At 50.7% G+C, this 15054-nt stretch overlaps 2 protein-coding genes across 2 annotated transcripts in view; one reads left to right on the forward strand and one right to left on the reverse strand.

Moving 5' to 3' along the window:
- The window catches only part of LOC123325518 (histone H2B type 1-C/E/F/G/I), a 388315-nt gene that overhangs the window by 97218 nt on the left and 276043 nt on the right, over window positions 1-15054 (reverse strand). The gene's annotated exons all lie outside the window — the stretch shown is intronic.
- On the forward strand, window positions 113-11296 carry LOC110586951 (butyrophilin subfamily 2 member A2). Its single transcript, XM_044917237.1, has 6 exons — window positions 113-374; window positions 6984-7265; window positions 8631-8800; window positions 9204-9222; window positions 9320-9346; window positions 10674-11296. Exons 1-6 carry the CDS (start codon window positions 128-130, stop codon window positions 11294-11296), a joined length of 1368 nt encoding a protein of 455 aa, XP_044773172.1. The 5' UTR covers window positions 113-127.

The raw sequence follows: 15054 nt of genomic DNA on the forward strand, positions 1-15054 counted from the left end.
TCTGATTCTGCTCCTTTGTTGAACAGCCCAGTTTACTGTCGTGGGGCCGGCTGACCCAGTCCTGGCCATGGTGGGAGAAGACGCCATGTTCCACTGCCACCTTTCGCCCGAGAAAGACGCGCAGCGCATGGAGGTGCGCTGGTTCCGCGAGCAGTTCTCCCGGGCGGTGCTCGTGTCTAAGGGCGGACGAGAGAACACGGAGGAGCAGATGGAGGAGTACCGGGGAAGGACCACCTTTGTGAGCGAACGCATCAACACCGGGAGCGTAGCGCTCGTCATCCGCAACGTCACAGCCCACGACCACGGCATCTACCACTGTTACTTCCAAGAAGGCAGATCCTACGACGAGGCCATCGTGCGCCTGATGGTGGCAGGTGTGTCCTTTCATTTTGCTGCGTTGCTTTTCCGGGTGACCCTTAGGAAAGTTTCTCTCCTAACCTCAGGCCCACTGCAGCCCAGCAGATTTTAAAACAGGGAAGGTGGCGGGGCGCCTGGGTGCCTCATCGGTGAAGCGTCTGCCTGCGGCTCAGGTCGTGATCCCGGGGTCCTGGCTCATTTCTCAGCCGGAGCCTGCTTCTCTCTCTCCCTCTGCCTGCTGATCTCTCTGCGTGTGCTCGCTCTCTCCCTCTCTCGGTGTCAAATAAAATATTAAAAAGAAATAAACAGGGAAGGTGGCTTCCTCCTGCCCAAGGACCAAATGAGTGGGCTTGCCCTGCCAGGCTGTGGGCATCAATTCCTGAGAAGCGCACACAGAGCTCCGCTGTAGCCTTTAACTGCTACAGATAATTCTCATGCCTACTTAGAGATCTCCAAGGGTCTTGCTCAGCGACTTGCTTTAGAATTAGACACTTTCATTGTGAATTATAATACACATCCAGAAAAACTTATAAAACATTAATGTACAGATTACTGAATCACTATGAACTGTAACCCATGTGACCACTACTCATATCAACAAATAGAACACTGCCTTCTCCTGACAAAATACCACAGACCAGCTTAAACATCAGAAATGTATTTTCTCACGGTTCTGGAGGAAGATCAGGCTTCTCCTGAGGTTTCTCTCCTTGGCTTGCTGATGGTCAGTTTCTCACTGTGTCTTCACATGGCCTTTTCTCTGTGTGGACACATCCTGGGTATCTTTCTCTGTATGTACTGGTATCTTCTTCACATCCTAAGGTACTGGAGGTTAGGAATGGAGGGGGGCATAATTCAGTTCATAATGTGCCCATTCTCAAAGTTCCCAATTGAAGCATGTTCCTAGAAGTGCTGTATAATGAGAAATATTTCTCTTCCTCTTTAAAAAAAAAAAAATTTTATTTGGGCACATGGGTGGCTCATTCGGTCAAGCATCTGCCTTCAGCTCAGGTCATGATCCCAGGGTCCTGGGATGGAGCCCCATGGTGGGCTCCCTGCTCAGCGGGAAGCCCGCTTCTCCCTCTCCCGCTCCCCTTGCTTGTGTTCCTGCTCTCACTGTCTCTCTCTCTGTCAAAAAATAAATTAAATCTTTTTAAAAAATATTTTATTTACTTATTTGAGAGAGAGGGAGAGCATGAGCCAGGGGACGTAGCAGAGGGAGAGAGAGAAGCAGGCTCTCCACTGAGCCCGATGCGGGATTCCATCCCAGGCCCCCGGGATCATGACCTGAGCTGAAAGCAAACATTTAACCAACTGAGCCACCCAGGTGCCCCTCTCTTCTTCTTTAATAGATACTATAAATTTGTTTTCTAAAATGCTTGTGCTAATATACACTCTTACCAATAGCATAGGATGCTCCATACATTTTTCATCAAGTCCAAAGACAAGTTTTTCACATTTGATTTCAATCCATCTCTTCTTTCTTTTTTTAAAAAGATTTTTATTTATTTATTTGAGAGAGTGAGAGAGCACAAGCCGGGGCGGTGGCGGGGGGGGCGGGGGGGAGGCATAGGGAGAAGCAGACTCCCTGCCGAGCAGGAAGCCTGACTCTGGGATCAATCCCAGGACCCCGAGATCATGACCTGAGCTGAAGGCAGCCACCCAACCAAGCTGCCCAGACACCCCACCGTTTCTTCTTTCTAGTCAGTTTCCCACAACTGGGAGGATCAACCCCCATCCTGGACCCTTTTCACTCCCTTTCCTGCCTTTTCCCCTCCGCTCCCATAGCCTTCTATGTGAATTTTACTTACTTGTCTTGTGTGTTTTGTCTCTTCGGCTAGAAGGATGTTTACTGTTTTGCTCCTTTTGTAAGCCCATGTCTGGAACAGAGTCTGGGGCGTAAGAACTGCTCAACAAATAGCAACTGAATGGATGAATCTGCTCCCTAAAGCTGTAAGTGGTCATCATATCACGCTATCTCCATTCTGAGCCTGAGATCTGCTTTTTTAACCTTTTCCCCGAGCCTGTGGTCAGGCCGTGTTTTTAATCGTCTTTGATGTGTGTGTTAGTCAGGACATGCAAGGAGATGCTCTGGTAACAAGCAGCCCTCGGAACCCAGTAGGTTAAAAGAACAAAGGTCTATTTCTGACACGTGAAACATGTCCTCGTGAGTCAGGTGGGGCTCTAGTCCACACGGACCTCACTCAGGGATCTGGAGCTTTGCAGTTCACCTTAGCAGAGGGAAAGAGAGCCTGGCAAATCATTACTGCTCCATGTTCTTTAGACTCGTATTTCGTTGACCAAACCAAGTCGCATGGTTATGCCTCCTGGTACAGGAGAGGGGAACTACAGTCCCAACTATGTGCCCAGGAGAACTGAAAATTTTTGAGTACCCTGAGAGTACCTTTGCAGGCTTTTGTTACTGGACTTTTTTTTTTTTTAAGCTTTATTATCCAAATCTCAACCAGAACCCATCAGGATCTGACAAACAACAGCAATTATTCACCACTCTATCTCCAGCATTGAGCAGATTGCCTGACACCTAGTAGGTGCTTAATAAATAGTTATAAACTGAGTGAAAAACAAATATATAGCTGATATCAAAATTTCAGAGTGAGGGGGCGCCTGGGTGGCTCAGTCGTTAAGCGTCTGCCTTGGGGTCAGGTCATGATCCCAGAGTCCTGGGATCGAGCCCCACATCAGGCCCCACATCGGGCTCCCTGCTCGGCAGGAAGCCTGCTTCTCCCTCTCCCACTCCCCCTGCTTGTGTTCCCTCTCTCGCTATGTCTCTCTCTGTCAAATAAATAAATAAATAAATAAATAAATAAATAAATAAAATCTTCCAAAAAAAAAAAAAAAAGAATGTTAAAGCATTAAAAAAAAAAAAGAAAAATGTTTTAGAGTGAGTTTAAACTATCGAGAGTCTGGAGGCAATCAGGATGACACATGGGGATGTTAATCTAAAGCTGTACAGTCCATTAGCAATAAAATAGATGCCACAAATGTGAGCCACAATATATTTTTAAATTTTCAATAAACACATTTAAAAAGGCAAAAAAAAAAATTCAGAGTGGGAAAATTTCTCTTTGGGCCCCCTTGCATCACAGACATTCGTAAGTTCATTCAGCAAATACTTCAGAAACCGCTCCTATGTTCAAGTCACTATTCCAAGTAACCGAGGTGGAAGCAGTGAAGAAAATACACCAAGGTTCCTGCCCTCATGGCGCCCACGTTCTGGAGAGTGCAGACAGCCAATCAATACAATATTTTTTTTTTTTTTTTTTTTTTTTTTGCGAGAGAGAGCACGAGAGGGAGGAGGGTCAGAGGGAGAAGCAGACCCCCGGCCGAGCAGGGAGCCCGACGCGGGACTCGATCCTGGGACTCCAGGATCATGACCTGAGCCGAAGGCAGTCGCTTAACCGACTGAGCCACCCAGGCGCCCAATGAAACTTTATTTATTATTTTTTTATAAAGATTTTATTTATTATTTGACAGAGAGTGAGAGAGAGAGAGAGCACATGAGAGGGGGGAGGGTCCGAGGGAGAAGCAGGCTCCCTGCTGAGCAGGGAGCCCGATGCGGGACTCGATCCCGGGACTCCAGGATCATGACCTGAGCCGAAGGCAGTCGCTTAACCGACTGAGCCACCCAGACGCCCAATCAATACAATATTTAATTAAACTGCATCTTAGATGGTGGTGAGCACTGCAGAGAAAATAAAGCAGAGAGGGCTTGAGAATGCAGGGGGGCTGGGGGAGAATAGCTTCCCTGACAGGATGGAAATCGAGCACAACCAGAACGAAGTGAGAGAGTGAGCTGTACCCCTCGGGGGCTCAGAGGACCCCACGTGGAGTCCCAGCACAGCACCCCGCACCGGGGGTCCAGAGAGGGGCCCACAGACTCTGTCATCGAACTGACTCTGAGAGTGAGAAGAGCCACTGTCAGGAACCGCATGGGGACAACATAGGGACGTCCCTTGTCTCAATAGATAGTAATTTTGCCTTTTTTCCCTTTCTCCAAATACTAATTGTAGTGAGAGTGAGTGACTTGTCCAGATGATTTCATTAAAGCATGATTAAGGATCAAGCCTGTTGGCCCCACAGGAAAACGAGAGAATTTGACCAGAGGACTTGGGCAAGGCTTTAGAATAGAAGTGGCATACAAACCAGGATTTCTAGGTGTTCATTTTTTATTTATTTATTTTTAAAGATTTTATTTATTTATTTGAGAGAGAGAGAATGAGAGACAGAGAGCACGAGAGGGGGGAGGGTCAGAGGGAGAAGCAGACTCCCCGCCGAGCAGGGAGCCCGACGCGGGACTCGATCCCGGGACTCCAGGATCATGACCCGAGCCGAAGGCAGTCGCTCAACCAACTGAGCCACCCAGGCGCCCCCTAGGTGTTTATTAATAATGGTTTTAAGGTATGACCTCATTCTCAGGGCCAGTTTATTATACTTTAAAAGAAACGTTTGAAGGCTGGAAGAGCCTTTAAGATACACCTAAATCAATGGCATTTCAGTCGATGAGACCAATGGAAGTAAGGCTTAGAGGACAGGGTGGCCTCCCCAGGGGACCTCAATTCACAGATGGTAGGAGACGCCATCTTTGTCACCTAGAAGGGCAACCTTGTATGTGATTAATAGAACATATTGAAATATTAGCAGCCGAAATAGCTCAGTTGGGAGAGCGTTAGACTGAAATATTGTGGCAGGAGGGTTTCTCAACCCTGGTGTCCTGACTCTGTTCATAGCAGCACTGCACGGCTGACCAGGATGGGTTTGTATGTGGCAGGAACCCTCTGTTCTTTCCCTGTAAACATGACCCTGGCCAGGCCCGCCCCAGTCTGAACTGAGTCGTAGAATGTTTATTTATGTTTTTTGTTTGTTTGGTTCATTGGCTGGTTGATTTTGTCCTTAAGTCTATTGTCTCAAACTTGCCTTGACTGAACCCCATGGAACCCCATTTTGTAGAATTTCCTTCCAACTTGAATTCTTTTGAGTCTTATCACACTTCAGAGTTTCTGCCTGAGCCTTTCAGTGTCCAATTGTTTTTTTGTTTTTTGTTTATTTCTTCTTGGCAAAAATCAGATGGAGCTGGTAGCGCTAAGACTTACATGATTGCTTTAATTTTGTCTTTTGTCTTTTAATTTGTCTTCATTTTGTCTTTTAATTTTTGGGATTGCCTTAACAAAGGAATTAAGAAGTTTGGATGTGAGGCGCCTATGGCCAGTTAAGCGTCTACCTTTGGCTCAGATCTTGATCTCAGGGTCCTGGGATCCAGCCCTGAGTGGAGTCGTCAGTTGGGTTCCCTGCTCATCGGGGAGCCTGCTTCTCCCTCCCTGCCTGCTCCGCATTCGTGCTTGCTCTGTCTCTCTCTCAAATAAATAAAATATTTTAAGATTTATTTATTTGAGAGAGCGAGAGAGAGCAGGGGTAGGAGCAGAGTAAGAGGGACAAGCAGACTCCATGCTAAGTGCAGAGCCCACGCAGGGCCCGATCTCAGGACCCTGAGATAACGACCTGAGCTGAAACCAAGAGTCGGATGCTCAACTGACTGTACCACGCAGGCGCCTCAATAAATAAAATCTTTTTTTTTTAAAGAAATTTGGATGAGACAATGTTGTCCAATAATAAACAGGAATTTTATTTTGTTGAGCTGTTCTAAAATAAAATTTAATTTAATTAAGAACTTTGGATGATCACTAGACCCCTGGCTGAAGGGGCAGAAGTCTTCTAGGACCGTGCACTTAACAGGTCTTGAACCAGACTTCTCTTTTATTAGAGATTCTTTTATAGACGGTGTAAGTTGGGAAGAGCCTGGAATCAGGATTTTTTGTGATGTTCTGCTGACATTGAGGAGGTGATACGTTATCCCGAGGATCCCAGGAGCACCCAGATCTTTCTAAGTGGTAGATGCTGTGAAGGGATCTAAGGACATCCTCTGGCTGACTGAGCCCCTGGGAGGTACACGTCTCTGAACTGGGGTAAGGGTTGGTTCTGCATTCTAGTTCTGTCCATTCTCCTAAAAACAACCACTCCTGATGACCTGTGTCACGTGCAGCCCTAAGCCGGGAGAGCAGGGACAACGTCTTGAGGTCACAAAGTTTCCCACGATTCCACCTGGCCCAGCAGGCTTCTGTCCTTATCGGATTATTCCCGAGCTTCGAGCTTCGGGAGACCAGCGCTGCTGAGAAGTGCCCGCAGGACGGAAAGTGAAATCCGCAACCTGCTTGTTTCAGGTCAGAGCAGACGCACTCACCCAGAAGTGAGACAACCAAACCCACAGTCACTCGGTAGGAGACAGACGGATGCGCGTCACTGTGATGGGGTCACGGGTGGAGCACAAAGCCGAGTGCCCTCAGAGACCTCATGATGTATTGGCATACTGGTCTCCTGATGTTGTGCAACGCCGGGGTCTTCTTCCTTCCTCTCCTGCATCCTTCCTTTCCTCACTCCTTTCACAGCAGGAGTCCTGTGGGAAGGCATTGAACGCGAACAACCCGCTTCTCCGGCCACTGGCCCCTGGCTGCCTTCCTCCATCCCTTGGCTCTCCCCGGGGAGAGCTGATCTAAGACACTTAGGCTAGGACGCCATTGCCTTTTTAGCTGCTCCCTGGTCTCTGTCCCCAGGCCTGGGCTCTAAGCCCCTCACTGGAATGAAGGGCCAGGAGGATGGAGGCGTGCGGCTGGAGTGCACGTCCAGAGGCTGGTTCCCGGAGCCCCGTGCGGTGTGGAGGGACCCTCTCGGTGCGATCATGCCGGCCCTGGAGGAGGCTTACACGGCGGACGCAGACGGCCTCTTCATGGTCACCACGGCCGTGGTCATCAGGGACTGCCGTGTGAGGAACACATCCTGCTCCGTCAACAACACCCTGCTTGGCCAGGAGAAGGAAACTGTGATTTTCATCCCAGGTTGGTTCCCTGCCCTCTGGAGGCTCATCATGCCGAGGCAAGGTCCTCAGACAGACAGAGCGGAGCCTGGAACGGGGATGGGGAGATAGAAGCGTGGGGTGGAAGGGCCCTGAGCCCCGAAGAACTGGAAGACTCTCCCTTTGTCTTGCCTCAAGGGGAAAATCAAAGTCTTCTCTGAGAGTTGTCTCTCTGTCACAGTCCTTATCCTGCAGCATTTTTTTAAAAGTTTATTTACATTATCTCTACACCCAACGTGGGGCTCGAACTCATAACACCCTGAGATCAAGAGTCACACACTCTCCTGACTGAGCCAGCCAGGTGCCCCTGCAGCCATTTTTAAAACATTTAGAACAATCATAAATGGAGAGTGGTTTGGCCGAGTGTCTATCTACACCCAGAGGGCTGCCTGCTGAATCTCTCCCTTCCTGCCCATGGCATTTCTCAAGGGAAGGGTGGGAGGGATTCTCTATCTACAGACATGCACGAATTCCTTCAACAAATACTTAACAAGTATCACCTACATTCAAGGCATTGTTCTCGAGACTGAAGATAAATCAGTGAACAGAATACATAAAGATCCCTGCCGTCATGGGGCTAACATTCTAGGGTGGCAGAGAGCAGTAAGTGAAATAATTAATCTGCAGATTATATCAGATGGAGGTAAATACTGTAGAAAAACTTAGTTGGGGGAGGGGACAGGGAGTGCTGGAGTAAGGGGGAGTTGTAATTATAAATAGGATGGTCAGGGAAGTCTTCACTTGAAAAGATGGCAGTTGGGCAAGTGAGGAATGAGCCGTGCAGATACTTGAGAACCAAGCAACCCAGGGAGTAGGAACAGCACATGCAAAGGCCCTGAGGCAGGAGCATGTCGGACAGCTTCAAGGAACCCCAAGGGACAGGTCTGGCTGGTGTGCAGGCAAGGATTGTTGAGGGAGTCTGAGTGACATAGGAAACACTGCAGGGTTTTGAGCAGAGAAGTAACAGGATCTCACTCGGGCTGCTGTGCGGGGGACAGACTGCAGAGGGTGTAGACGAAGCAGGGAGCGGGGAATTGCAATCTTTCGGGCAAGAAGGGGTGGTGACTGGGTGGCGGCTGTGGTGATTCAGTGGTGGCTGGTGAGCCGTGTTCACCCTGGTCCTTCCCATGGCAGCCTCAGGGGCTCCTGCTTTTTTGGCTCCTGGGCCCCCAGCCCTGGCAATTCCTGTGGGATGAGCCCTTGCAGAGCCAGGGTCTCTGGGGTTTCTGAGAAAGAAGCTCACAGAGCAGGGACCCCAGGGAGCCCTTCCCAAGGGCATCGTGAGGGGCCCTCTCATCCGGGCTCTCCTTTCTCTCACTGAATGGGACTCTCCTGGCTCCCTTTTCAGAATCCTTTGCTCCCGGCACCTTTCCCTGGACGGTGGGCCTCGCTGTCATCCTGCCTTCTCTGCTCCTCTTCACCACCGGGAGCATCTGTCTCATCAGGAAACTCCACAGGGGAAAAGAGGTTGAAAATGAAGAGAAGGAAATTGCATGTAAGGAATTGGAGACAGACCATGCGGAAAAAGAGAAAGAACATCAAATAAAAGGTAAAAGAGTAGGAGGATAGGTCCCACAGGGCCACGGCTCTGGCAGCTAGAAGCCTGGGGACAGGGAGGAAATGGACAGAGGCCACAGCAAGGGGCCCGGACCCATGGCAACCAGGGACTCACCCTCCCACCTGCTTGCTCCCATTCTGCAGACTCAGCCCCACGCTCTGAACCAATGCAAACCTAATGAGCAGTGATAACATCCAGCCTCCGGTGCATCGATTGTCTCTGGAATCTTGACAATTCCAGAGGCAGGGGCAGCGGGGGACAGGGGTGATCACGAAGGACCCACCCTCCCTCGTTTAACACAAACTCAAATTCTCTGATTTCTTCTATTGAGGACCTGAATTGGTTTCTGTTTCTTTTTCAGAGCAACTTCAAGAAGAATTACGTAAGTGTACCATTTCCTGAAGTAGTCCATGCAGGTGTGCACTCTGCTCGGTTGCCAGCAGCTCCTGCAGCTCCTCTGTGTGTCTGTCCCCTTGCAGGATGGAGACGAGCCCTGCTACAGGCCGGTGAGCGCCCTGGACACGCCCTCCGAGCTCAGGCGTCTGCCCCCTGGCAGCCAGCAGGGCGTATTAGAGGAGATGGGCAGGGGGTGCTGGGAGGCGGAGGGGCTGGGGTGAGCCGCAGCGCTGGGTGCCAGCTCTGCCATCAGGGAATCCCCACAGCTCCTGAGGATGTCCTCTTGTTTAGCATAATTTTATCTATCATTACCAGAGCTTTACCATACATTTACATTTTAGTTGTTGCTCTTTGGATCCTGGATTAATTTGGGAGATGGTATAGACTCTGCACAATTGGAGAACCAAGTGATGGAAAAGCAATAAGCTTCCCCACACCCAATTCAAGGGGGGGATGCTTAGGTGTCCGGAAACACCTCTCTGCTCCTGGGGAACACTGATGCTCTGGGAATGGCCTGTGAGGGGAGGGGGTTGGTCAAGAGAGAGAGCATAGGATCCGAATTCCTCATCCTAATGAGCACTTCGCATCTTATGATTTCTCCCCTTCTGCTCAAAAGCACCAAGCAATCCAGGCTTTACCAGATACTGTGGTACTCGAACCTTTCCTCTTTAGGTGAATTTCAGAACTGTCAGAGTCAGACATGTCAACAACGTGGGGAGAGGAGAAAATCACGTTCACGTGACAGAAATGTCGATCAGCTGAGTAGTAACTGTAGGTGGGAGATCTGCAGAATGTCAGGGGTCCGAAGCCTTTCCTACTTCCCGAGAGGGCAGAGACGTAGGCGTCAGACCCATGTTGTTAATGCAGAAGCAGGTTGTGGAGACATGACCCTCCCTTTTTCTCCTGGGAAGGGTGCCCTTGGGAGTCATTTAAATCAGTTGTCACCTGGTGAAACTGATGGAATCCGGAGAACCAATGAAAGGAGCTTTTACTACCCAGGAATCTGCAGGGGAAAATTGGCATTAATTGCTTCACTGGGAGAGGGAGCAGGATGGGCCTCTTTGCTGGTTTAAACCAAACTGGAACGTTCCTAACTAAAGAGAGTCCCAGAGACCATATGTGTTGAATAGAAAAGGGGACAGAGCGGAGAAAATTGAGAGAAAGCGGGAGCCATGAATTTTGGTTCCTTTGCTAAACTATCCACCTTTTTAGACCCCTGATGATCCCCTATCTGAGGCCAGGCTCCTGTCACCCAGGAGGCAGAAGTACAGCCTTAGGACTTCTGTGAGCTAGCTGCCTGGGAATTGGGATCAAGGGCCCTTCATGGAAAAGGCCGCCACACAGGGATCTCCCACCACCTTTCTGGGACCTCCCCGGGGTCCAGGAATAGCACCATCTCCTGAGACCCCAGGCCTAAACTGGAGACTTCTTCTGCAGCCGACGTGGTCCTAGACCCGGACACTGCTCATCCTGAGCTCTTCCTGACGGAGGACGGGAGAAGTGTGAGAAGAGGCCCCTCCAGGCAGAGTGTCCCCGACAACCCGGAGAGATTCGACTGCCGGCCTTGTGTCCTGGGCCTGGAGAGCTTCTCCTCAGGGAGGCATTACTGGGAGGTGGAGGTCGAAAACGTGATGGTGTGGGCTGTGGGGGTTTGCAGAGACAGTGTTGAGAGGAAAGGGGAGGCCCTACTGGTTCCCCAGAATGGCTTCTGGACCCTGGAGATGTTTGGAAACCAGTACCGGGTCCTGTCTTCCCCTGAGAGGATTCTTCCCCTGAAAGAGCGTCTTCGTCGGGTGGGCGTCTTCCTGGACTACGAAGCTGGAGATATCTCCTTCTATAACATGAGGGACAGATCACACATCTACACATGTCCCCGTTCACCCTTTTCTGAGCCCCTGAGACCCTTCTTCAGGCTGGGGTCTGATGACAGCCCCCTCTTCATCTGCCCAGCCTTCACAGGGGCGCGGGGGATCCTGGTGCCTGAGGGCGGCCTGATCCTCCACAGGACAGGGACCCGTCACAGCCCCCACGAACAGTGCCCTGGCCTCAGAGCCAAGTAGAGAAGCCTTGGCCATCTCTGCACAGCACCCCGGAAGGAAACAGGCCCTCCTTCCCGGTGCACACACGGAAGAACCTCCTCCAGAAGCCCCTCCGACACCCGCTTCAGGCCCAGCCCCATCCGCCCCTCAGTAGGCTGTTGCTTTAGTAACTCGTCTGCTGGGAACCATGGGGCAGGGTCCAGCCTCAGAGAGGGGCTGCCACATGGCTCCCACCCATGAAGAGTGTGTGAAAGTGACAGGCTCTCCCATCAGAGTGACACATTGAGCCTGACGCTCAGGTTGATGTCAGACGCTGTGGACTCAGGGTGGGGGCATCTGGACACAGCATGCTGTGAGGGGAGGGAAGCCACCGCCGGAGGTCAGGGACAGAGGAAGCTGCCAGGGGGGTGGGAGCCTCGCCATCACAGCCGAGGGGCACAGGGGCTGACGGTCCATTTCCACCCCTCCCCTGAGCTTTCCAGACCACACAGCAAAGCCCTCCCAGCCTAGAACTGAGCTGGAGAAGGATGAAGACACATCTCGGCCTACCTCAGGTGTCCCCAAAATAAACTGGGAGTCAGTACTCAGTTACTGAGTGTGGCCTGAAGTCTAGGGTCTTAGCTGAGCAGGTGAGTACTGAACCAGGTGGATCCCCGGGTTCAGGTTCAGTGGAGAAAGCAGCACTTTCCCACTTTTTGACCTCAGGCTGCCTTTAGACATTAAAAATTATGGAGAGGGACCCCTGGGTGGTGCAGTCGGTCGAGTGTCCAACTCTTGGTTTTGGCTCAGGTCTTGATCTCAGGGGTGTGAAATCGAGCCCCTGCATGCTCTGTGCTCAGCGGTCTGCTTGAGATTTTCTCTCTCCCTCTCCCTCTGCCCTTCCTCCTGCTCTCTCTCTCTTGCTAAATAAAATCTTTAAAAATGAATAAAAAAATAAAAATTATTGAGGACCCCAAAGAGCATTTGGGTTATATCTGTCAATATCTATGGCATTGAAGATGGAAACAGACATTTTAAAAATGTATTTATAATTTATATTAAGATAGCAATAATAAACCCATTGTAAGTTAATATAAAAACGTGTTTTATGAAAATAACTTGTTTCCAAGGCAAAATAAATTTTATTGAGAAATGTGGCATTCTTTGACATTTTTGCAAATCTAATATCTGGCTTTTACTAGAGATGGTCTGGACCCTCACATGTGTGTCTGTACTCCGTGTTGGGGTATCATAGGCCAGGTCATCTCTAGAAACTTCATTGTACAGTAGTGAGAGAATGAGAGCAAAAACAAATAATGTCATTATTATTGTTATGTAAATAGTATTAACCTTGCAGACTCCTTGAAAGTGTATCAGGGACCACCCCACCCCCCCCAAATCTGCAAATCATAGGTTGAGAACTGGGATAGAGGATCCTGGAACGGAGTCAGGTATCTAAAGTGATGGCTTAAATGGTAGTAATCCAATTGTAGAAAGTGGGCTGAAAAAAAGTATTTAAAAACTACAGCAGTGACACATGGACACCTCTGGAAAGTATGGGGCGCTGAAATAGCTGACGTGGTAAGATGGAAGACTGGGTTATTAACATGTATGTGTTGTTTTTATTTTTGGTTCTCTTGTTACAGTATTATTTGAACAGGTTTAACCAAAAGCACAGGTCTGCAAGTCCAGTTGGGAAACCAGTGCTGCTCATGAGTAGGCAGGCCAGGTGTGAAGTCCCGGTGGGTCCAAAGACCCGCCAAGAGGGTCCTGGGCTTTGAGCAGCATAGAAATCGAAGGCAAGCCAGGAAAAAGCGAGAGCAGTAAACTGAGTAGTGTAAGTGATACAATATAGCAGACAGAGAGTCTGGGGACTCAGAGAAGGGAGTGTCTGTTAGGAGCTTATATTGGAAAGGGGTCCAGGGTGCATGTTCCTTAAGGAATCCAGGTAGGGTCCAATCAAAGGCGACTGGTGTTATTCTATAAAACCCCAAAGGTCGGGGATGTTGACACCAGTGAAAACCGAGGTTTGTTGGAAGCTAGTGTCCTGAAACATGCTCGGCCCACTTCTTCTCAGATGTTATCAGGCATATGGGGGCCTAGGAGGAAACTCAGAATGATGCACTTTCTTGCCTCCGTCTTGGAGTGGGAACAGAGCTTCTTTGGTTTACTCAGATGCAAGGTGAAATACAGAACACGAGTACATGGGGCTTACCAGAGAAACAGCAGAAATGGAGTCTTCCTAAAAAGCAGTCCCTTCAGCTTCCCTCTGTCACTAATAACTCTTATGCTGATTTTAAGCAACTTACAGCCTTACAGTCTTTCAGCATTCTGTACAATAAAGCTTTGAGCAGGTTTGTATATCTTTTAGACGCTTTCACTTATGCCGAACTCAACCCTGACCTTCATTCTGAGAAAAAGGCCAGTGAGTGTTGGTGAAGAGAGGGGTGGTGGGTGGGCTGGAGGGTATACTGTGGGAAATCACTTGTAAAATAAATAAAATCAAACACTTGGGATAGGCATTTAAATTCCTCCAAACCAACTTAAGATGGGAAATGAGAAGGGGGATGAGTGGGGTTAGGAGGAGGTGAGTCACGCGGGGGCCCTGGGCAGATGGCCCCCAAATGTGCTGATTCTTTCCTAGTCCTCAGGTCTCCCCCAAACCATCACTTCCTCCAGGAGACCCTTCCTAACTTTGCCATCAAAAGCGGTCCCGAGATAGAACAGAGGCTGTGTTTGGACCCCCCACCCCCGCCCTAACCACAAAGCCCATGGCTCCCTGCGTGTCACCTTAGAAGAAAAGGCTGAGCAATCGTGTTGGGTTTTTTTTGAGCGGTATATCTCATAGGAATGCGGAAGCGGGATGTTTGCCAGAAAGAAGTCGGCCGAAGAAACCGGCCTAAACCAGCCTGTGCCGCGGGGGACGCCAGCGCTGACCCTTCACCCACTCTCTCCTCGTGACAATCCTGACGCTCGCGGCCGGGGGCGGAGACTTGACATGCTAATGAGACACGCGGGGCAGGTAGGAGCCTGTGCCGCCCACTGCGCCTGCGCGCAGCTTCCCGGCTCGGCGCCCCTGCGAGCCGGGCGCCCCTTCTTTCCCGCCTCAGCTCCTCTGCAAAGCGCGGTCGCTCCGGGAGCCGGCCGGGACTTCTGCTCCCAGTGGCAGCCCCCAATAAACGCTGCGTGCATCTTTCTTGGCCTCATGTCAGTGTCTGTTTGCGCTGAGAGCCAACGAGCCCTGGGGTCGGAACGTATTCCGGCCACCACGCAGGGACCCCAGGAGGGAGCCCCGGTGAGTCCCCGAGGAGCCGGAGCCGGCGGACGGCCAATGGAGCCCCTCCGACCCTTGGGACTGATGAGCGGCCTGGAGCTTTAGTTCGGCGTCTCGGCGGCGGTAAGTTCTGCCTCCGGCCTCAGCGACTCTGCCCCTCCTGCCAGGCCCCGCCGACGGCTTCGCTTCGTTTTGCCTCTCCGTCTTCACTTCGGCCTGAATTTCTCCGGCGGAAGGAGGTTTTCTGGTCCCGCGTTCCGGGGCCGAGTGTCCCCTGCCGCCAGACTCTCACCTCCCCGGTGTTGGTCCCCTGCAGGCTGGAGGACCCTCTGGTGGGTTGAGCCCGACCAGGGTGTCCCCTGTCCCGTGACTCTCACCTCCCCGGTGTTGGTCCCCTGCAGGCTGGAGGACCCTCTGGTGGGTTGGGCCCGACCTGGGTGTCCCCTGTCCCCTGACTCTCACCTCCCCGGTGTTGATCTCTGCAGGCTGGAGGACCCTCTGGTGGGTTGGGCCCGACCTGGGTGTC

Source organism: Neomonachus schauinslandi, chromosome 8 (genome assembly GCF_002201575.2).
Source record: "Neomonachus schauinslandi chromosome 8, ASM220157v2, whole genome shotgun sequence".
Classification (NCBI taxonomy): domain Eukaryota; kingdom Metazoa; phylum Chordata; class Mammalia; order Carnivora; family Phocidae; genus Neomonachus; species Neomonachus schauinslandi.